Raw genomic sequence first — 25,173 nt, forward strand, 5'->3', positions numbered from 1 at the left:
AAGAAGCAAATTCTCCTCAGTGCTTCCTCTTACTGTCAGAATCACCTCAGTCTCACCTGGGTTCTACATTAGCCAGCTGCTCCTCATCCAGGCGTTAATTTTGGTTTGACATGGAGAGAACTAGGGGTGGGTGGTCTTTACAGTTGACACAAAGGAGATATAGAGCTTCTGGCTCTTTAGCCCACATTGTTTCGCCAGCCCTCCCAATGCCTTTACAAAGTTGTCTCATAATATGAGGGGAAAGGATTGAGCCTTGGTGGGGGATGATGGCTTTGAAGTATAGGAAGGATTGAGTCATTTAAGTTTTTCTCTTCATATCATGGTTCCTTGGAGGCAGGACAGGAGTAATTGATGATCAAATGCACCAAATACAGAAGAGACATCCAAAAAAGATAAGTACAGATGAATGTGAGGTGTCATCCATAATATTACTTTACAGTGAGTGCTACAAGAAAATAACTGCATTTGGTGTACTGCCATAGACACACAGAGCTGTGCAAATAACCAATTTTTCGGTTCAGTGGACACTTTACAAGCAGAGAACAGTGGTTTTCTCTTTTTGTGAGTGAATAAAGGTTGCTTTTTACTGTCTTTCCAGGGCAATCCTCCCTTTCATATGCTTGTTCTTTATTATATGAAATGCCACTTCTGAGGGATAAAATATTCTATAGTTTTTGCCATTTGAAGACATTGTGTGGCTCCTTGTCACCATTTCTCCTAGCCTCAGAACTCTGCATTGTGAGTCAGCCTGTGAAAATCTGTCAGAAATCTGCAAATTGCTGTTTTTGCAACCAGGAGGTTTTATTTTATTTTTTTATCCTAGCTATTTCAACTCTGGTATTAAAAGATCATCTCTGACAAACATAGAGATGCTTTACAAGATAATGTCCATTCCCTGTGTGGAAAGTAGCTCGGTTTCTATATTATTCTCAGCAATAGCTAAGCGCCAGTCTCAATTTTCAGATTTGTAACAGGTAAGGGAATTACCACTGTGCTGTGCCTTGCCAGACTGTAAATCTAGTTGTGAGTGTTCCAATGTCACGCAGCTATCAAATCAGAAATGTGAAAGTAATTGTACAGTTTCTACTTTGGAACACTACTGTGGCTTAGGATGTGTCTTCAAATAAACCTTTCAGTCAGCAGGACTTGATGCTCTATAAATGTACTGAATTTAGAGCTTTGTACTGTATTTCCTAAAGACCGAGAGGGGTCACATACAAGACCTTGCAGTTGTTCTCAAATGCTATTTAAAAAATAAAATAAGGTAAAACTCAGCAGGTACTAGGAATCTTCACCAAAAAAGAAGTGTTCAGAATCACAACCCCCTCATCCTATACGTGAGCTGGGAGAGGTGAGATGGTCAGCGTATTGCTGTCTGCTATCTGCCTGTTTCAGTTCTGCTGCAGTAACTGCTTTGTGTCAACTGCCTGTGTGGAGCCCCCTGTGTTTTGTTGCGTGTTATGCCATAATAGACATATTATGATAGTATTTCAATACAAAACCTGTTAGGGATGTTTTCTCACTGTGCTGATGTCATAATATTAGATAAACAGAAAGGGCCCCAAAGGCTTGTGCCTATCCAGTGGCTCAGTTAGCAGAACATTCCATGTCCTCTTTTTATTGTATATATTTATACTTTATTTTTATATATTTAAATTTAAAACAACCTCTGTGCAAACTGACACATTCCTCTTTGCCATGCTCTGGGTTGGGGTCCCAAAGTGTGGGCTTCTCTTCTGTGCCTGCCTGTTCCTCTTCAGGGTGCTCTGGGTTGGGATCTTGGAGCACAGGCTCCTGCTTTATATCTGTTGGCAAGCCAGCCTGCTCCTCTTCACAGAGCTCTACATTGTGGCCTTAGAGGAGATCTTTTCTCACATGACCACTTAGTAGGCTGCCATCATCTTATTCATCAGAATCCTGGTTAGTGAAACAGAGCCCGGGTTCTTGTTCTGTGCCTATCTACGGGCAGTACACTCCTGGGTGCTGTCTGCTGTGCACATAGATCACTGGCTTCACTTCAATGCAAGCTGGCAAGCATACTCAAAGACCTTTCCACCTTCAAACTCGCCATGACTGAAATATAGACAACTTTTTTGTGTGTGTTGTGCTTTCATTATAAAGGTTTTTTTAATTGTAAAACCTGTTAAGGATATTTTTTTCACTGTGTAAATTAAATAAACTTAAATTTAAAAAAAAAAAAAACTCTGGAAAAACAAATTCCCATATGTGACACTACAAGTGCTCTCCTGGGTCGTCAGCAACATTTGAACTCTAGACCTTCAGGTCCCCAGCCCAGACCTCTTGTACTCAATATAAAGGAATAACTGTTAGACTATATGTGGACCAGGAAAGTGTGAAAAACATTTTGCAAGAGGGTTACACAACTGTTTGCTGGACAGCAGCAGAATTTTGGCGATCTTGTGTCTGTTTCTGGATCTGGGAAGGAAGTATGGTGTAGTAGTTAGATCAGTTGTTATGTACTGGATAGAGAAACCCCTGAATTTAACACTTTCATTCTGAGAGGAAGTATGATTGAGTGGATAAGACATAGGTCTGCAATATTTGAGATATTGGTGGGTTCTATTCACAAGTCTGCCAGAGGAAACTTTATAATAATACCAGAAAGAGACAGGCAGGAGAACCCTTATGCATATGTATAAATTACTGTTATTTAATGATATTCAGATAGCTGTAGAGATTAGAGGATTTTTTTCAATATGAAATGTTAGTTGGAGTCATAACCACCATTCCTTCTATAAAACGTTAAGCTAAGCTGAACATAGGAAATTTAAAATATCTTCAGTGTATAGTGTTTTGCCATATGCCAAAACTGAGTTTGGTATGTTGTTCATAAACACTACTACACTGATTTGTGAGGGGAAAACATATTTGTATTAAAGTTAAAAACTTAAGTACAGTGGGAAGAAAATTCCTAGCTTGCAACTATGCAGACAAAGCTTTCTGAAACCAAATACGATTTAGAGATTTTTCCATTAATAATGATCAAATCTTTCTAACAAGAGTATTTACTGCTTGCTTGCATTTCTGTATTACTTGGGGGGGGGGGAATAATGAGTTTAACAAAGCTGAAAACAGCAGTACCTCATACTGTTTTATCAATTTGTGCTGGTTCTAATTATTTCTTCTAACAACTCACAAGTGTGTTATCCCATCAGCAGACCTGCATTTGTGGTAGCAAGTTTCTATTCAAGTTTTTTCCACCAGTTAGAGGCTGGTGTTGAGAGCTCTTTGGTTCTCGTCCTGACTCCGCTGTTTGGCCCTGGGATGAGGTTAACCTCACATAGTTAATTTGTCCATTTGTAAAATGGGTATAAGAATTATTTACTTTAGAGGCACTATGAAACTTAATTCATATTTGGAAAATACATCCATACAATACATAAAAGTCCCAACAGAAGTATGAAGTATTTTTGTTACTTAGGTTTACATGTAGAAGATACATTTTAAGGGAGATGAAGTACTCATTAAGGCCCTGATCCTGCAAACACTTATGCACATGTTTAGTTTTACTCTCATTCATTGTCCCATTGACTCCATTGGAACAACTTTATGTCCATGCATAAGCTCATGGAAGTCAATGGGACTATTCACGGGTGTAAAGTTAAGCATCTGAATAAGTGTTCACAGGACCAGGGACTAGGTAAATATTCATTTGTATTAAAGAGAGGCTGAACTAACTGCTTGCAATCCAGGTTTGATTAGGATTCATATACTTGCATTCTAATGGGAGGTACAATTTTCTAATTTGCTGCCCGTGATGGCTAGTGCTTTTTTCCAATTATTACATCTCATCTTGAATTTCTGTTTGTTACCATTAGTCTAAAGGTTTGTTTTCATGCAATTGCCTTCAGTAAAAAACTGAAAAAAAATAGGGAAGAGAGGGAAAAGGTGGGAGGGAGAGAGATACAGAACGTATGATACATAATCCTCATTGTTGCTCGTCAAGGTTTCAAAAAAAAAAAAAAAGAATTCCATGAGGGAGCAGTAACTCTGTAAGACATCTGACTGAACTGCAAAATCATTTACCTGTGGAAGAAATCTCTCTGAAAACAAGTTATTTCATTCACCTTGCCGCTCTCATTGGACGGGACAGCCTTTCTTATGGTAGAGCCAAGTAGACCAAGGAGCAGTGTCACATTCTTCGTTCTGCATTAGAAATATTCATCAAAAGTTTAAACAGCTGATGGTTTCATGTGTCATCCCAAAGAAGACTGTAAATTAGTTCAGGGTAATAATCCTACCCAGAGGTAGGTGTGGACTATAAACAGAGCCATTACTCTAGTTTCAGACAAGCATTGCAGTTACAATGTTCTAATGGCAAAAGTAACCATCAAATCTATTTTACAGACCTGTCCACTCAAAAGCTCTCTTTCCTTGCAGGAAGGAGGAGTGTTATTTTTTTACAGGAACTCAGTGTTGTTCAATAGAACACACCCTGCAGGGCAGAAAATCCTATGCAGCAAAGAATGTTAAAACGACAGGATGTGGTTTATTGCTAATGCATTGTACAGTTGTCATCAGGTGCTGTTGAAGATCATAATAAATGTGCTGTGGATAAGAGCCTTGTCCTTAGAGCTAGGTGGATTCCATTGTGGATGCAAACCCAGTTTTATATAGAGATTGTTTATTTTTATTCAGAAACTGCAGTTTGCTTTATATGAATCAAAATAGGAACTAAACCATTCTCCAACCCCCATGTTCATGGTTATACTGTTACTTGGTCATTCTTTAAGGCTTGAGTTTGTTCTAATGTTAGCTAGCCATTCAGAAAGGAGGACCCTTCAGTAGCTTTTATTTAGTATTAATGGAATTTCTGTTTACTTTGCTTTCAAACATTTTTTCTTTTTTCTTTCTATGAGAGTTCAGGATTTGTGAAGTGTGCTAGATTGACAGCCATGGAGACTGCAGGTCTGCAGTCCTGAACCTTTCCACACAACATACTAGGCTACATAGTGGTTCCACCTTTCCTAAACCAAATTTTCCAATATACCTCAGCCCTGCAGTATGAGGAGCTCCTCTGCGGTGAATCCAGCTCCATGGCTAGTCCTTGGCCTTTCTGCTTAGGACCACACAATTAGGGCCACTTTCTATAGTATATTTTTATAAGGTTTACTAAGGGTAAAAGCGTGGCCCCACTGAAGTCAATTGGAGTTTTGCCATTGACTTCAATGGGGCCAAGATGTCACCCTAGGTTCTGAACTACGACTACCAACTCATTGCACATAGATAACTCAGTAGCTCTCAGATAATAACAAGTTACTTGGTACAAGAACAAACCACTGACTCTGTAGAGAAATGGAATTTACCCATCCCCTGAGAGAGTTTGGATTTAAATCACCCATTCACTGGCATTCATACTGGTTAGTAGTTTACAGTTCCAAAGTACTGTGAAATGGATCCTCTCTCAGCTTCTTCCATCCATCGCGATATTTTTAACAATCTTTCCTGTCTTTCTAGCCAGTCCATGTTGTGGATTTCTGGATGATGTCATGGTGATTTCCACGCTACACCTGAATTTGCTGGGATGTGCACATTTTTAGAATTCCATTTTATAAAACTGTAGCCCAGAGCTTAGTTTTATCTTTTCAGATATACTGTTGCTTCCTATGATGGATTCTGTGTGGCCTATCAAAGCATTGCTGTGGGTGTTCAGGAATTCTACTGTTGCAAAATATAACTGATTAATAGGATAGCCTGAATAAATACTCCATTCCTATTTCATGTGAACAAGTCTGCCATAAGCAATTTAGCTTTCATCTCCATCCATATCTGAGCTAGTTTGTTTTCCCTCACAGGCAGATTGCTAACTATCATGTGTCATTTGTCATCTGTTCTGATGTCCCTCTACATGATATCTGCATGAATGCTCATCACAAGTTTCACTACTTTAATATTATTACGTTCTGTGAAATTCTAGTTCTTGGTTCAGAATTTAGTTTGGCTATCAAAAACTACAGAACTCCCTTGGTTTACAGTTTGTCCAAAATAACATGTCCTCACTTTTAACTAATACCTGGTTCCATCCGTACACAAAAGCTCAGGCTCCTGGTTTGTGTGGCTTTTATCTGTACTATTTTAAAATTTTTCTTCTTAATTAACTAGGTCACAATCCCTACAGAGTTCTTAATTTCTGCTCACTGTTTCTTTAATATTAATATCACACTTCTGCAAAGCTCTCTCTTTTTTTTTTTTTTTTTTTTTAAAAGAACAGGTATTTGATCTGCTAATGTATGGTCTCTTTTTAAGAGAGGTTACTGTCTATTCCCTAGCCAGCTTACATTTTTGTCTTGTTCAGTTCCTTCTGCTGTGCAGTTGTACATATGCTTTTTCAGAGTAAATTTGTTCTCACATAATATTAATTGTGGTTCCTTATAATTTTTTCTGTTGTCTAATATCACCTCTTATAATAACTAGTTCTGCTATAAAGTTGCATTCTATAATGTCCATCCCCTCTGCCTCAGTGCAGGAGGCTGGATTAGATGACCTCTTGAGGTCCAGCCCTACATTTCTATGATTCTGTTATTCCATCTTCATTAACATGTGCATACTTGCGTAATTTTTGGTTCTGGGTTCATATTTCAAATGCTGCAAAGTTCTGGGGTTTTCTGTTCAGCCCTTTGAAGACAAGAGAGGCACCAGGGGCTCTGGCATGCTGATGGATACCATATAGAACCTACAGAGAAAAATAGTTGCAAAATTCAGATCCAGATCTAGATCTCAGCCTCCTCTTGCCCCCTAATTTGCATGGGAAGGAGTTCAGATCTATATATAATTGAGAATTTCCCACATTTACTCATGCATTTTATTTTTGAGGTATGTCTAAGCAAGCCACCATTAAGATGTGAAGTAGCCCCATAATGTCTGGGTCCATTATATAATACTGAAAGGATCTGCTGTTCCACTTTCTAGGTCAAGGGAATACCAGAGGAGTAAACAGAGAAAAGTTTGTTCTCTTCATAGATACATCAAACTACTTCTGCTGGGAAAGTATTTCCCTGAGTCTCTGGAAGGAATGTAATTGATTGTGCATAGTCTGCTGAATATTCACATCAGTATATTTCTTTCAATTATATGGGCACATTGGGTGGTGTAACACTATATATGTCAGATCCTTAGAAGTATATAATATATTTTAACCTTAATGGTAACTTCTTAACCAAGCTCTGTGCAGGATTCAGGCCTCCTCAAGCATGCCAGTCAAAAAATGGAAACTATTCTGCCATTGGCCTTAGGTAAAATTGGTTGATTGAATTATTGGGTTTTATATTCACAAAAAGAAAAGGAGTACTTGTGGCACCTTAGAGACTAACCAATTTATTTGAGCATGAGCTTTCGTGAGCTACAGCTCACTTCATCGGATGCATACTGTGGAAAGTGTAGATCTTTTTATACACACAAAGCATGAAAAAATACCTCCCCCCACCCCACTCTCCTGCTGGTAATAGCTTATCACACTTGATCTTCTACACTTTCCACAGTATGCATCTGATGAAGTGAGCTGTAGCTCACGAAAGCTTATGCTCAAATAAATTGGTTAGTCTCTAAGGTGCCACAAGTACTCCTTTTCTTTTTGCGAATACAGACTAACACGGCTGTTACTCTGAAACCTGGGTTTTATATTGTTCTTTTATAAATACACAATGTCCTATTAGTATACATTTGTAAGTCTTTTTTTTAAAGTTTCAGATTCTGTAATTCAAAATTGATATAAAATTTTCACAACCATTTAAACCAGAGCATGGATTAGTTGTAATACAAACAGCAGATCAGGTATGTCCTTATCTTCTAAGATAACAGATTCTAAAGGGAGAGGTTATGTTATCAGTGAAGTCCGGAATAAATAACATGTTGGCAGTGAAGGGTGTTAGTAGTATAACTGTCTTTGGTGAGGGCTGTTGCTTCCCTCTTTGCACGAGAACATTTTGTTTAAATGGGAAAACAAATTAATTGATTTCCACAATCTCTCGTTCCTGTTCCCTACAAGCACCTCCATCCCTGGTACACAAGAAGTATCACAGACTAAGGGAGAGAATTTGGGGAGCCCCTCTGTGATAGTGGAGAGATGCATATCTTTATCCTTTTAGTACACAATGCATTTATAGCAAGCTATTTCACAAAACAAACTCCAAGATCCACAAGTCTTTACATAGTATGAGTGCAGGCATCCATAAACATTGTCTTTTATGACAGGTTTCAGAGTAGCAGCCGTGTTAGTCTGTATTCGCAAAAAGAAAAGGAGTACTAGTGGCACCTTAGAGACTAACCAATTTATTAGCGCATAAGCTTTCGTGGGCTACAGCTCACTTCATATAGCTGCATTTTCTCTGAGAATGACATTTTTTTCATGCATGTGTGTTATCCATTTGACGTCTGAATGTGCACTTTGAATGAAGTTGACAGAATCATACATTAGAAAGTCAACGCCAGTGGCTTCTTCCTGTTTCCATGTAGTACCTTATGGGACAGGTAAATCAAACAATAAGGTGTTTAGGCTTTACTATGGAAGCACATATTTTTTGTCAATTTGTTCTAACTATTATAGTAACATGCATGGTACATTCCATGGTTTATTTTGTTTTTTCATACATACATAATTGTTTCTTCCCTTACCTAAAGTTGCCAAGTTGCTTCAGAGCAGAGGGACCACCATCTTATCCACCAAAATATTCCCAAGGCATCTCCTGTAATTTTACATGGGGAATTGTGAAGTCCCAACATTAGAGGGACCAGGTAGGTGAGGTAATATCTTTTATTGGACCAACTTCTGTGAGAGAAACTTGTTTTTCTAATATTTGGGACTAACATGGCTGCAACAACAATGCATGTGACAACACTGGTGTTTAGAACTACTCATTTATCAACCATCAGGTATCTGCCACTGAGTTACAATACTGTGCATTGCCATTTTATCCACAGACCGTGAGTAATTGGAGATTGGATTTTTTGTTTTGTTTTGTTTTAAATTGAATAGCTAGTCATGTATGACTTAAGATAAATCAATTAACTTTTAACAGTTGTTATGACAAGGATGTAGAAAATGATTTTCCCCCTTTGGTGAAATAGTCTTCATTGATAATTCAGCCTAGACAATTTTATATTTGATTTCTGATGTCACTTATTCCATTCTAATTTGCATAATCTAGACTAATGGGTTTCTGTTATCACCTTAGATTGGGTCAATAGATTAATAGCTAGAGTGACTGTTTCCATCAGGAGGCCCAGTAGATGTTTATTTCTAGTCTCTGTTATGTCTACAGTGATTCTAGATATCTAAATCAAATATGTCTTCCCTTTACTCTGCATGTGTATGTGTACATCTAGTATATCTCATGCTTCAGAGTGTAAACAGATAACATGCAGGGGCCAGGCAGGGTTTTTGCCACCAAATACAATTCTACACTGCACAATTTGTTTAATGCATTATGGGTTTTTTTCATTCCTGTGAAGTATCAAGTACACAAGACTCTAGAGTATATGGACCAGTAGCTTGGTCCAGTATGGCATATCCTATGAATTAACCTCTCCCTCCCCCATTTTAGTAAAATTCTACTTGAGAGATATAATCCGATACTGTATTTTCTGAACCCCCATAGGAAGGTGCTCATGAGAGGGTGGTGGTGTTTATCTGAAACCTTAAAGGCTTTCTCATAATTCATAATACCCAAATTATGATTCTTCTAGATATTGATAACATTTATGTTTCTTTTAAAATCCATGGACATTTTTCATAAGATTAGCTTTTATTCTAGATAATCTGAGGCAGCAAATGGTAGAGACATTCTCATTACTGTGTGCAGAAGCTGTCTGAAATCAGCACTGCATTTAACTAAATATGATTAAACAGGGACAGTTTTCCTTGTGCTTGTCCTTTCATTGAAGATTGAAACTGCTTGTTTGCCTTTCATCAGTCTAGTTACTTAAAATGGAGCGTAAGTGCTCTTATGCTGTCTAGGGCAAGGTCCCCTGGCAGGGCTGTCAATTCTGTCGATTAAAAAAGTCACTGTAAAATTCACATTAAAAAAAGTATCAGTAAAAATCACAACTTAATTTAGGAAAATATTTTCTTTCCTCTGAGCCTGGTTTTGCTTCTACTCTGTGCACAGAACTTCCAGTGGCTTCACATGGGGCAGCTGTAAATCCAGGTTTCTCTTGTTGTTCGTTGATTTAGGAAATGTGCCATGGGAAGGAGGGATACATGGACATAACTGGTAAAGCCACCAATAAAATAGACAGACAAGTGTCAGCTAAATAGAATTCAACAAACCCCCAGAAAAGGAACATAATCCCACTTACCCTACTCTGTCAGTCAAAAACCTGGCTAAATAACTAGCCAGTTTTGAAAATTTACCCATAGTTGGCCCAAAAGGTCAACTTCTCCGAAACAAAATGAGTTCCAGAGCTAAGCACTCTGCATCAAGGGCACCATGGGTGAAATTGTGTCCTCACTGAAGTCAATGGCAAAACTCCCACTGACTTCAATGGGACCAGGATTTCACCATATAGCTCCAACTTCCAGACGCATACCTTTTAAGTTTCAGAGTAACAGCCGTGTTAGTCTGTATTCGCAAAAAGAAAAGGAGGACTTGTGGCACCTTAGAGACTAACCAATTTATTAGAGCATAAGCTTTCGTGAGCTACAGCTCACTTCTTCAGATGCATATTAAGAGCCATCATCAAGAGCTCTTCAGCAATTTGTCTTTCTTGTTTGGATACAAGGAGCAAGGTGGTTTCTAATACAACCAGGACTTAAACAATATGTGACTTCAAAACTCAGAACCAGTGACTTGAACTGCACCCAGAAACAAAGTAGAAGCTGATACTGCTTTTGAGTACAGTTGCAATATATGCTCTAAGAATCTGATCCAATGTCTACTGAATTTCAATCTATGAAAAGTCTTCCATTAACTTTAATGAACTTGGGATCAGGCCCTTAATGAGAAATGCCCCTGAGTAAGTGGGCAAAGGGAGGGTTCTCTCTGAACCTACATGGGTATTTATAACATGTGCTCTCAGTTTGTAACTGTTTTGAAATGGGGGTAGATTTAGTAGAAAGTGACAGACAAAAATTGAGTCCAAAATTGCTTTGGCATCATCATTTCTCAGATGGTGGTCTAATCCTTCCTTCTCATTCAGCTAAAACTGACATTGAAGTCTATCACTGTGAAATCAGTGGAAGTTTTGCCTGAGTAAGAAGTGCATGGTCTAGCCCTAAGTGGATTTACTGGCCTTCAGGGAAGGGGATGCATTGAAAGTTTGTCTGTGAAAACGTTTCTTTGCCAATCCAAAACTGATGTGGTCTTAGAATGTTGAGGATGGGATTGAGTGCCTGGATAAAGGAACCTTGAAATAAAGCTAGAGTCTAACAGGCTGCCTGTTTTTACGATACAGTGCAAGAAAGGAGGTGAATTAGATCATATTTAAGTGTGTCAGAGATGTGGCCTGTATTTATTGTCATTCACTATGTTGGTAGCTTAAAGAACAAGTAAGATCTATCATTTCACAGGAAGTTAGAGCAGCAAAAAGAAATGCTAACCACAGATTGTGTCATCTGCCATTAATAATGTACAAGTAATGGAAGATACAGAAGAAACTTTCATTGTAAATGAATTAATTCAAGTGGCAGCAGCAACGGGGGATGAAAATGTGTGTGATATGTAAAGTATAAAGTTCCATAATGGATGGCTTATTTACTACTTTGGCTATTTCAATACAGACATCTTGCCTAACTTCAAATTGTTCTAAAAAGGATTAGATATAATTAATGCTGTATGACCTCTTTTTCCCCCCATTTTCAAAGAATGTAGAGCTGTACGTCTAATGAGGACCCCTGAAAGGGCTATTATGTCCAATTGTCTCAATTATGCAAATAAAGTTGAAATTTTAGCAGAAGGGAGGGGACACTTCAAATTAAAAGTTTCAGCTCTGCATTTAGCCTTTCTGCAGTGCCGGCATTCTTATAGTGAGTAAAGCCACTGTTTGAGAGAGAAAAGAAGGTTTAACAAATTGGAGATTTGGGCACTATCAAAGTAGATTTGTTGTGCCTTGTTCCACCAAGAGATGAAAATACCCTGTGGGCAGAGAGATGGGTCATGAGACTTCTAAAGGATTACCTTCAAAGGAGTCATGAGATTGGTTTGAACAAAGAAGTTGCTCACATGGTTATCATATGAGATTCTCTTCTTAAAGTGGTGGAAACCCATCTCATTGGGGATACTAAGGGACTTCAGAGAGGCTGGAAGTCCTAGCAGAAAGATGAGAGAAATCTAACAATAAAAGGAAAGGTGGAACAGAAACTCAGTTAAATTTAACTTATTTCTATTACACGTAAATCATATTTCCAAAATCGGAAACAAAACTTTCCAGCAACAAGCAGGTAGGACGTTTGACTTGTTTTAAAACTACTTTTCTGTGTATTTTTGACCATCTTCTATTTTGCGTTCTTTTTTAATGTGATCAAATATAATTGTGATTAAGGTTAAAAAGATCCATAAATAATTATGCTAAGTTGGATGCTACAATTAAGGTGCAATTACAGTGATACAATTAGGCTACTTCCTAAGCTTTTCATTGTTTATTGTGAAGGAAGTGTAACTTGAAATAGGAATTGCAAGAAGGAAAAGGGAGAACAGGGCAACTTCCAAAATTAATTTTGTAAATAGTTGGAAATCTGTCTTTAAACTATGTTTCAGAATAAGCAAGTAATGTCTGTCGGACAATAATAAGGAGAAATTCTGTAGCTGATAGACAAGTATATAAAACAAATTTTTCCCCACCTAAGTGTGTGAATGCTAAGCTGGCATTATATTTGCGACAAATACAAAAGGAATGCTAGTTTAGCTGGTGGTTTTCTTTTTTTCCCAAACTGAGTGAAAATCAATTAGTAGTCTTTCAGTTTTGGAACTCAGTGTTTGTTTCAATACTCACCCTCTGATAACCAGACTTTCTTCTCTTTAACTGGGATTTATCAGATTCTGATGATACTTGAGTATTATGGAAGTCTGATAAGAGTACAAAACATGATTCTGATTCAGGCCTGCATTGCTATCTGTTCTCCCTGACAAACAGATGAAGAACATTTATGTCACCAGTATCCTTTCTAGTTATGGTGTTTCTGTATCTCATGGAGCAGGTGGTGCCTTCTCATGATAAAATACATAGGAGGAGGCTCTGAGGGTCAGAAGTCTCAATGAGGATCAACTCACTGAGATCCTCCCTCACAACATCCCAGAAATGGCCATGGAGCTCAACCGCAAAACTTGCAAAACTGGTGGATCCATGGTAGGCCAGGTTCAGCTTTTGTTATCTGTCAGCTCTCTGGCAGCATGACTCCAATGCAGCCATGCTACTGAAACCTACCATGGTGGGTCCCAGGTGCCCAAGGAGGAGCTCCACAGAAAAGGTAATATCAACCATCAGTGCAATTATCTTTTTCTTGTATTCTCCCACGGGGCCATAGGCAGAGCCATACGTATCAGCACACCTGACTTTATCAAAGGGGCTTTCCTGAGAGGACAGTGAAGATTAATGTACCCCACTGTGTATCAAGTTTGCCTGGTAATTATTTTAATTTACACGTGTCTTCAATTAATTTTTTAGTGCAGAATATGTTGGTAAGTTGTCATTTTTAGACAGATGCAGTAGTAAATGCTTACAACATGTCAGCATCATTAGTAGTAAAGTATTTCATTTATTTATAACCCGTTTGTATTATCTTTTGTTGAAGTTAAGGGCTATATTTTTTCCTGCCTTCAGAAAATATCCATCTCATTGGACGCTATACAAAAGTGTGCCTTAACATACCAGAACATGCTATATTCTAGTCACAATGGGCCCAGCCTGCTGTGCGTAGTCATTCCTTACTCAAGCAAAACTCCTATTGACATCAACCTCCATTGACTGCTGTGGAATTTTTACTTCTGTAAGGACTGATAGAGGGTCGAGCGCATATGCTGAAAATTGCCTTTATTCAAACATTTTTTAAAAACCAATTTTGAAATTGTCTATTGCTTTCACTTTCTGGGACGATTTCGATCCTGGAATATTCAAATTTTTAGAAAGTTCTCAAATAGTGTTGGTATTTCCAAAAAATTCTTTCTTATATAATAGTGTTTTTATTTTAGTTATTTATTTTTAGTCTCTCCAGAATGGAGTTTTAACCATTGAGTTCCAGTGTTTCCAATATGGCCGCTAAAATAATGCGGGGAGTGTTGCTGTGCTACCACAGCAGCCTAAGGGTTAAACTATTTGGAAATTCTTTGTGTTTTCAAAATAACAGAAGGCAGCAGGGCACAAAGTGCGGCCAACTCTGCCATGACATATTCAATTATAGCTTACGTACCAACCAGTGTGTGTAAAGTAATTGCTTTACTGAGTGTAAAATTAGCCACAGCAAGTAGCAAATTCTTTACTGCCAGAACTATTTAGCAGACTTTTGCCTGCAGATTCTTGCTCCCAGGAAAAAAGTACAGCATGGGCTGCAAATTAAAGTTAATTTCTTAAGGGACCAAATTGGGTAAATAGTATATAGCCTGAATGTAAACATACTAGGGGGTGCGGGTTGAAATGTATGTTTGTGCAACTTGTTTCCAGAAGAAACATCAATTTGTGTGTCATACAGTCACTTGAGATTAAAGGTTATTGTATTTTAAGAGTCCTCCTTCCCAAAAAGTGTTTTTTTTAAACATTTTATACATTTTAATTATAAATAGGAATTTTACTATGCAGTTATTAAATGGGTTCGTATTTTACAGCCTGCCTAGCATTAATTCATATACCAGTATTCCTTCCCCTTCCAGCCCACCCCATTTTAACATGTAATTATAAATCCTTTAAAAGAATGAATAATTCAAATATTGAATTTCGCCACTCGTCATCATCCATGTATTGTTGGTGTTTGTGCATCCTGCGATCATAGCAAAATGAGGATAGCTTAGGAGGAATGCATGTTCAAGGCACTATGCAACTCCCACTAGTACTAATTAGATCTGTGATTTAGGGCCCAGTCTTGCAAACACTTATATGAATAATCCTTACTCTCACAAATAGTCAATTGAAGTTAATGAGGCTACTTCCATGTGCATAAGGGTGTGTAGGATTGGGCCTGTTGTTCCCTGTTGAATAAAGCATCCTATTCTAATCACAGAGGTACAGCAACATGTATCATGAAATCTTGCACCAGTGTTTTAGTGTTAAAGTATGAAAATTAAAAGGTAATTAAAATAGAATGAGTATCTTCTAGTTCTGAAGTACATGCACGAGTATGTCCTGCATTTACCTCTTGCCATTTTTTTTAGTTATTACAAGCTAAGATAATACTTCAGATTTAGGATATAGCAGCACCTTTTCCAATTTATCAAACCCTTGCTGTGGTAGATTTACTTTCTAACACACCGTTGTTCATAGTGTCCTCTTTTAAAATACCTTTTCACATAAATGAAAGAATGTGATTAATTCATTCACTTCAACAAGGCTATCGTAGGAGCATATATTATTCCTATCAGAATAATTTCAGTTTGTTGATACCAGCGGTGTATCTTTTGTATGAATTCTTGACCAACTGTAAAAAAATTATATATATATATAAAAAAAGATATAGGGCCAAATCCTCACTGGTATAAACTGGCGTAACTCCATAAGCGTCAGTGGAAAATTGAGTAGCTTCATTGTTGTCAGTGGAGCTATGCCAGTTTACACAAGCTGAAGACCTGACTTATAAAGTTGCATGTTTAAAGTAATTTATAATGTAGTGGGTCAGCATAAAATAATAAACTGCCAGAAAGGCCATCCTTTCAGGAAATGTAGCCACTTCTTTGTAGCACAGAAAGACAGATTAAAATGCCCTTTAAAAAAGGAAATCTGAAATAATAAAAAGAACAGGAGTACTTGTGGCGCCTTAGAGACTAACAAATTTATTTGAGCATAAGCTTTCGTGGGCTACAGCCCACTTCATTGGATACATAGAATGGAACATATAGTAAGAAGATACATACAGAGAACATGAAAAGGTGGAAGTAGCTATACCAGCTATCTTCTTAATAATTAATAATAATAAGGTCTTAAAGAATATTAACTATCAGATCCCGAATGCAAATCTGTATTTCCTGATTGTCTCATCAGAAGTCAAGTAGCTGTTCTTTCTGGGACCTGTAACTTCATCTCCTTTTTAGAATGTGACTTTTAATGGAGATTATTCCAAATATTTCTGATGTTGATTTTGCAGGGCCCAATTCTGCCTTGATACTGGAGGTAAAACTCCACTGCAAATCAGTTTTGTGTCTGTGTAGTTGAGGTCACTTTGGTTTTTATGACTGTGTGTGTAAATAACTGCCATTGATTTAGTTTTCAGGCCCCAATTCAGCAAGAAATGTAAGCATATGCAAAATGTTAAGTATATGAAATCCTATTAAAGTTACACACATACTTAAATATCTTGCTGAGTTGAGACCTCATACATATCAATAATTTATTATCATTTAAGGCACAATATTTTGGGGAGGGGCATAAGATAGATTTTTCCATTTAATACCTGCTATCCAGCTAATCTAGCCTCTAAATATTCCATTCAATATGAGCCTGTATTAAACACACATTTTTGAAAATAATCATATATACATTTGGGACAGTTTTACCTCCTGTTACAGAATGTGTGTGTAGCAAAGACACTGTATGTTACTAGAGGAAAGGCTGCTAATTAATATGATATAGAACCCTTTGCTAAGCCTCTCCAGCTTCAGCTAATGTGGTCATCTTCTAGTCCCAATTGAGACTTAATGATTTTACAGCAGAATATAAATTACTGCTGTACCCTATGGAGTCGCATCCTGCAAGGGCCACACTCCCTATATTCCCATTGATTCCACCTTGCAGAACTGGACACTTTGTGACAACACTATTATAGGTGGGGCTGGTTGCTCTGCCTGTTATGAAGGTCGCTCAACACTTCCCATTATAAGACTCTGTTTTTAGGTTATTTAATTTTGCCAAACTTGAACCAGTCAGGCTAAATTTTTCCATGCTGTCTGCCTCGGGCTGATATTTTTTATTATTATTTTATTTTTTATTTCAGCCAATCCAGTTCAGTCTTTCTGAGAACAAGGCTAAGGGAAAATATTGTTTACCCCATTTCAAAAAAATTCTGGCAACCTTGTCTTTGAAACACACTAGTGCCCCCATGCTTTGCAATGGGGACTTAAATTTGATAGAGGGTGGTCTGTGTGTCAGGGATGTGCCTTTTGCTGTCCCCATGAAAATCTGCCACACCACAATTTCCACATACTTAGCTGAGACTTAGATTATAGCAGCTAAAATCTCTGAAGATTCCATCCTCACTTGTCATAGCTCCTTTATGGAGCTGTAACAGTTTACATTAGCTGAGGCTCTGCACTGAAACCAAGAGAGGCATGGCCCAAGGAAACTCACACTATCTATAATGACCATTCAACTATGATTAATACAGCTGGTCACTAAATGTCACCATTGCTCAATGCAAATATACAGTAACTGAAAATTCACAGCACCTGACGACGAAATAGAGAGTAGGGGGGAAAAGGTGCAGTATGAAATTTCCAGATGGGTAGCTTGATTCTTACATCTCTTTCTCTGCAGGTTCAGCTAATGCATACACAACTCTGGTACCACAGCTGCTTGCTGTCTTTACACCAAACTTCAGTGAAAGCTTTGCCCAAGTAAGGACTGAGGATCAAGCCCTGTAATTGTTTAATCAGACTTTCCAAAACAGTCCAAATAATTTTTATTTCATTTTACCAGCCAGCTGGAGTGAAATGGGATTTCCCCCTCAGACCACGTATCAAACATGAAAAATACTTGTTTACTCATTCAGTAGTGCTGCACATCTCTGGTCCTGTACATGCCTTTCTCTGAGTATGAGCAACAGGCTGCTTTGTGGGCTCTCAGTGCACAGCAAAAAGGACAGTTGTCTTTTCTAACATTAATTATTGCTCAAATTTTTAACTATGGAGCATATTTTGAAAGCCTAGGTCTTATAACCTGCATGGTCAACATACTAAGCAACAGTGGTCTCCATTCTCACTGCAGGATACAAGCACCTCTCATTGGTGGCAGTGGGAACTACTCAAGACCCTGTGGTAGGAGAGTAAAGCCGAATATTAATTAAAGTTCTTTCCAGACAGAGCAGTAGATTCAAGGCTGGAAGCCAAGAATTAGCAAAGGTTTTGTTTTGTTTTGTTTTGTTTTGTTTTACCTTAATTGAAGAGACCTTTGTCAGTTTTCACAAAGGAGAATAAATATGCCACTAAGCATTTGAAATGCGTCTTTCCAAGATTCGGTTTTGATTAGAGCATTTTGTGTTTGTAATAATAAGCAGTTTTGAACTTCAGTACACTCAATGAGTTTAGGTCTAGCACTTTTGTGTTTCGTACAGATCAATAGAAAACCTGCAGAGAGCTTTAGTGGCATGATCTTGCTGGCAATACCTATTTGTCTCTCAGCATAAATACACCTACTGGCACTTGGCCTGAAAACTGTAGTTAATCTGTCATAATCCTTTCAAAATTCTTCTGTTCAGAGGCTGTTAAAAAGTACTTAGTTTTTCCAAACTCACTAGGGACAGTATGCATGCTTATATTTTTCTCAAGAAACCAAATAAATTCCCATCCAGAGTGATCGTAGCAGCTTTTCAGAATTGTGCAAAATCCATATCAAGTAAGTGGATAAGGTGCCTATTTTCTGACAGTGGATGTGTCTGCTTAAGTATTTGCACTGGATAATCAAGCTCTGAGTAAGAAGATTAAACAGACAAGGGCAGTGAAACTTCAAAGGCTGACTGAACGTGCTTTGTGAGTTTTTATTCCACTGATCTATAATGCCTGCTTTCCCGTTCCTCTCATTAGCACTGAAAAATAAGTGTGTCATGTATTAGTTGTATGTGGTGCATTTGGGGTGTGGGTGTGCAATGCTTTTTTAAGTGCAGTGGCAGATAACAGACTTTATTAAAAATAACGATAATATAATGCATCTGATGAAGTGGGTTTTAGCCCATAAAAGCTTATGCCGAAATAAATTTGTTAGTCTCAAAGGTGTCACAAGGACTCCTCATTGTTTTTGCTGATACAGACTAACACGGCTACCACTCTGAAACCTATAATACAATGAATGCACAGCTGGGAATTCAGATATACTCTAGAGCTCACTTGAGAAACTTAACTGCAAAAGCTTTCCTTCCAAACATAAATGCAGAACAGAGAGCCTTAGACTTCAGGTTGTTGCTCCAAATTGTAACTAACTTTAATATTTCTCCATGAAGAAGATCAAGTAGCAATGAAAAATTGGCTGTCTTTGCAGAGTAAAAAGAATAGGGTGAAATAACAACCTGCATTGGCGGTGTACAATCCAGTTATTTTGATGATTGTCAGGTTGTCTTTTCAGTATTCTGTGTGGAGAAGTCACATGCACAGCATCGCTTATCAACCACATCCTGAACTTATCTCCCCTGAAATGCTTACAGTAGGGTTTCCAAAACTGGGGGTTACAGATCCCTTGAGGGGTTCCTGGAGAGGATGTATCTATCTATCCGGGCACTTACAGGGTCCCCATTTCTATAGTAGCTGAGCACTCGGAGAGGGGAGTTATGAAAGGCCACACACACAAAATTCAGTATATTTAAAATGGCAAAAAAATTGGATAAACACAAGCCTGGAATGCCATACCCCTTTAAAACCACTACATTGATATAAGTACCCCAATTAGGGGTTTGGTGTAGACTAGCACAGCATGCTGCTAGAGACTCGACGAGTGAAACATGATTAATCTCTTATGGGAGGATGGTGTTGTAGGTGTGCCTGGATTTACCTTATGCAAAATGGTACAAGTCCAATTTATTTAATGTGTACCACAAAGCACAACTACCCATGCACATGGACAATGGCAAAATGTGCTCCCGAACTGGAAAACTGGATGACAGCACTGCTGAGCCTTACACAACCACATTGCATCTATCTGTCTGTGGAGCTCACTTCTGGCCAAGGGTTGATTCTGAAAGTTGGACGGTTTCAAAATGAAGGAAGCAGCAACAGGTTTCAGTGATAGCTCAGAAAAGTAAAAGTAAATGCAGCATACAATGACACATGGGTTTTACGTCAGTTGATTCGAAACCACCGGTTATAACGTGCTCTAAAATGCTGGCTGCTGCCAAGAGCACGATGTCTTCAAAGTTACCGCAATATTTAAAAAGGGAACACTGAATTGGATTGTGGATTTGGGGAAAAGAAAGCCTGAAGCCTGGAAAATGTAACAAGACTGGATTACTCAGATTGGCATTGTCAGTAGGTATCATCTTATTTGATATCTGTACGATCATGCAACTGCAAAAGCCATCTAACATTACAGGAAATCTTAGGCTTTCCTTCACGATATACATGGTTTCAAAAGTTACAGAGGCTGAAGCAGCTGTATTTTCTCAGATAGCACTGTTCTATGCCGTATTAGCCATGTGGCTCAAGAAATCAGGGAGTGAACGGATTTCAAAACTCAGGAAAAGTGATTATTCAGCAATTCAGCTTCATGAATATCCAATGTCTTTGATGCTACAAACCTTCCAGCATATTTGAGCTATATTTCTGCTGGTACTACTGCAAAAGACTTGCTATCTTCTAAAGCTGTGTCAAACACATACAAGGAGAATGTTCATTTATAATGTTCCATTTTCAGTGCGAGCAGCGAAAAGCAATTTACACGGATGGTGCCAAAGCAATGTCTGGAAAGAAATAAGTCCAGGCCATACTGATCCACAGCACTGCATCTAATCCCTGAAGGCCGCACTGTTTCAGATGTCATCAAATTCCTGATGCTAAGAAAATGCCTGAAAACCTGTTCTGTGTGGTTCATGAAGCCGTAGTGAATTTCATTAAGTGCTGTCTAATGAATTCTTGACTTTTGCAATGCTCTGTGATGGCATGGGTTCCATTCACCAGCAACTCCTATCAAAATGAAGGGAGGTAACTCTTACCTGGTACACTGATAACCTGACTGTTTGAAATAAGAGCAAGAGTGTAGGCTTTCCTAAATGACCAACTCTCTCTCCTTGCTGGTTATTTAAGTAATTATTCTTTGGTGGCATGCTTTTGCTTCTTTGGGGACTCTAGTGACGTGAACTCTTCTCTCCAGGGACAGAATATGAATTTCATCCAGAAGACAGGCTTATCCATATCCTTGAATTGTGACTGTGGTTAACATTTTGTACCTCTTTAAAATCAAAGTATCCTTTTCAAATCTTCATACTTAGTTGTTCGTTTTGGTGTTACAATGGTGGCAAATTTTTGCCTGCTCAGGGTCAAGATTACAGGTTTTGAGAATGGGGATTGCAAGCCCAGAGTTTGGGAAACCTTGGTTTCTGAGCTGTATTCTCCATTCATTGTTTTCAAATCTAATTGAACTATGTTGTTGCAATGGACTTTCTAATTGTACTGCACAGACCTGTGGCATTGTTTTAGCTCATCTACAATTCCAGTTTCAAAAACATTGTGAGCTTGGTATGATAAATTCTGGTTTGCATTTGCAGGGGAAATGGTCCCACACAATTCCCATTTATCTTCATAATTAGTGTCTTCCTTCCCTGCTCTCACTATGCCTTGGTGGAGGAGTTCATGCTTTCCTCAGTAGATGAGAGTACCATGCTAGAATTTAAGGAGTCTATCCTCCTGAAACGTGCATTGTAAATATCTCATTTGACAATCAAAGTTATATTTCAGGAAGGAAACTAAGAGGTAGACATTTTACTGTATTGGCCACTCAGCAAATATATCAATATTTGATTTCCCTTTTCCTATTTCAGGGTCAAAAGGCTTGGATAGAGAAGACCTTTTCAAAAAGAGAATGCATCTGCATAATTGCCAACAACAAAGATGTTAACAGGTGACCATTTTTAAGCATTTACATTAGTAAATAAAACAATTCTTATCACTGAAGTCAATGGAATTGTTCTGAATTTACATGATGTAGCTGGGAGCTGATTTTTATTCATTGTGCTTGAGGGAAAGAAGCCAAGGGAGCAAAAGTGAAAGTGGGGCAAAGGGCTTCTCTTCACAGAGCAGCAGTGTACGCTGGGCTGGGGGAGGAGGGATTTCTAAAACAAACTAATGCGTTGCTCATTAGTTAGTCCATGTAGAAACTGCTGGAGTGCACTAAAAGTACCATAATGTGCTTTAATATAGTACTGTTTGAGACCAGCAGGGTCTGCACAGTGCAACACATCAATGCGCTTTAGAAATCACACATCCTAAGCATTACTCCACTGTGTTGACAAGCTCATACACTTGCACATTCTGCATAGAACAGAAGAAAAGGAGCAGAGAGGAGACCCAGACTGGAGGAGTGGAATGAGTGTTAGGGGAAGAAGATGGCAATAAGGCCAGAGAAGCAGAATGTAGCAAATCCTTGGAGATTTCATAAAATCAAAACCCAACTTTACATTGGATTCTGAGATAGATGAGAAGCCAAGGGAATGGTATAATCCTGGTTCACGAAGCAAGATAGTAGCATGGCCTCATTGTTCTGGATGTAGTTGTACTGTAATACTTAGTATTACTGCTACTGTATTATCAATTGGCTAAATTGTGCCCTGCTTGAGTGGCCGCCCAGAGGTGGAAGGGGGTTCAAGGTGCCCCCTTCTGCTGTTGCACAGATTACCCACATAGTGGATAGCAGCAGAAAAAGGGAGACAGGCTCCACACAGCTGCTATTTTCCCCTGGCACAGGAACCAGACCCTCAGGGTCCAATCCTCTTACAGAAGTGAACTATTTAGTCCTTAAGCACTAAGCAACACATGTGAGCTGGCACCTCTGAAAAGTGGGTTTGGTATGGCTCATAGGAGGTGTTTCAGTGACTCTCAGAAAGTCCTATATGCCAGGTATAAAATAGGTAGGTCAGCCAGAATCTTTTGTGTCTGAAATCTAATTTTTTGTTTCTGGGGGAGTTTGTTTTATTTTTTAAAGGTGACACTATCAGATATTGGAGACAATATGTTCATCGTTGGTGCAAAATCTGACTTTGGTTTCAGGTGCTGCTGTGGCCAGCTTATTAGTCAACATATTCCAATTCCACCAAGTACAGCAGCTAACAAAAATGGAGAGGAAACAAAGCAATTGGAACCTCAGCCAGAAAAATGGTCCATCAGTAAACACACCCAAACATGTCCAACAGATGCCTATGGAAATCTTGAGTTCCAGGGAGGTGGACATTCAAATAAGGCCATGGTAAGGAACAGAACACATGCTATACAAACATCAGTCATCTAGATCCCCAGCTCACTGAGGGCCTGATCCAAGCTTGACAATGTTGGAAAGTAGAGTCCTGTGTCTTTCAGCAGAGCAGGTATAGTATACATAGCCGCAATCCAAGCTTCTCCACTCAAGCATTCCTCTGTGCCTGATCGCTGTTCTAGAAGGAGCCACTCCTGGAATTTGTCCCCTGGCCTCCCTGTAAGACTCCCAAATGAAATACGCTGGGGTGCAAAAGGGAACAACATACTGCAAAACCAATAAAAGTTACAGAAAACAAACACATATGGTTGTCCCATTCCCATTTAATAGAATGTCAGTAGTTTAAAAAGAAAATTGCCATAAAGTCATGATTTTAGAAGTAAATATAATATAAAAAGCCAATGCTCAAGAGGTAGAAAAACTAACAAAATAATGAAATAGGATAAAATGTTGCATAAGCCAACTTCTGCTATGTAGATAAGGACTCTAATTTGGTAGTCAAAACAGGATTCAATGAACCAAAGAAAACATCTTGATCTTTTTCAAGGAGGTAATTTCCCCTAGTTCAAATTCCTAATGAAAACTTAGTACTTCCCCTTTCCAACCCAAGCTGTTTTTTTTTAAATGGCAACCTCTTTTACTCATAGATTTCATAGAGTCCTAGACTCCAAGGCCAGAAGGGACCACTGTGATCATGTAGTGTGACCTCCCATATAATATTGGCCAAAGAAACCCCCCATCTCCCCCCCCAAAAAAATTCCAAGAGCATATCTTTTAGCAAAGCATCCAATCATGATTTAAAGATTGCCAGTGATGGAGAAACCACCACAATCCTTCGTAAATTGTTCCAGTGGTTAATTACTCTCACTGTTAAAAATGTATGCCTTATTTCCAGTCTGAATTTTTCTAGCTTCAGCTTCCAGCCATTGGATCATGCATTAGATCTTTCTCTGCTAGATTGACTACTATCAAATATTTGTTCCCTGTGTAATGAATAGCACATTCTCCGCTCCTCAACAGTGGAGCAATGCGACTCAGGCTTACCAATTTTTCTCATTACAAGCAATATAGAAACTTTGTGGTACAATATTTAAAAAGCATTAAAATCCTTCCTTGCTCATGTTAGATTTGTTGGTTCCTCAATTCTCAGTCAATGGAAGGTATAACAAAGAAAATAGCACCATAATATTAAGGCACTGTTACAAACTATTTTGCAGTATATACGTGTGTCGTATGACACCAAACCAGATTCTCTGCTTCATCTCATGGTGAAAGACTGGCAACTGGAACTTCCCAAGCTTTTAATCTCTGTCCATGGGGGCCTCCAGAATTTTGAATTGCAACCTAAATTGAAACAAGTATTTGGGAAAGGCCTGATCAAGGCTGCCATGACAACAGGAGCCTGGATTTTCACTGGAGGAGTTAGTACTGGTAAGAAATTACCATCTTCTGAATTTGACTTATGGAGTAAATGTTTCTACATATGGTCTTTCTCAGTGGTAGATGATATGAAAGTGCGTAAGAGATTCATAGGTCATAAGGCCAGAAGGGTTTGCTGCAACCATCTCATCTGACCTCTTGCATAACACAAGCCATAGGTCTTCCCTGAACTAATTTCTGTTTGAACTAGAGCATATCTTTTAGAAAAACATCTAATCTTGATTTACATTTTTCCACTGATGGCGAATCCACAATGTTTAGTAATTTTGTCCTACAGGTTTATTACCCTCCCTGTTAAAAATGTGCACCTTATTTCGAGTCTGAATTTATCTAGCTTCAATTCCTAGCCATTGGATCTAGTTATGTCTTTATCTGCTAGGTTGTAGAGCCCTCTATTATCAACTTTCTGTTCCCCATGTTGGTACTTACAGACTATGATCAAATCACCCTTTAACATTCTCTTTGTCAAAGTAAACA

At 38.4% G+C, this 25,173-nt stretch overlaps 1 protein-coding gene across 1 annotated transcript in view; it reads left to right on the forward strand.

Annotated features, from left to right (window-relative positions):
* Positions 1 to 20,354: 20,354 nt before the first annotated feature.
* TRPM1 (transient receptor potential cation channel subfamily M member 1) overlaps positions 20,355 to 25,173 on the forward strand; it is a 75,555-nt gene continuing 70,736 nt past the window's right edge. Inside the window, exons 1-4 of the mRNA XM_078854481.1 lie at positions 20,355 to 20,477; positions 21,830 to 21,909; positions 23,055 to 23,250; positions 24,474 to 24,687. Coding sequence (XP_078710607.1) covers positions 20,355 to 20,477; positions 21,830 to 21,909; positions 23,055 to 23,250; positions 24,474 to 24,687 — 613 coding nt within the window. The remainder of the gene's footprint in view (positions 20,478 to 21,829; positions 21,910 to 23,054; positions 23,251 to 24,473; positions 24,688 to 25,173) is intronic.

This window comes from Lepidochelys kempii, chromosome 10 (assembly GCF_965140285.1).
Source record: "Lepidochelys kempii isolate rLepKem1 chromosome 10, rLepKem1.hap1, whole genome shotgun sequence".
NCBI lineage: Eukaryota > Metazoa > Chordata > Testudines > Cheloniidae > Lepidochelys > Lepidochelys kempii.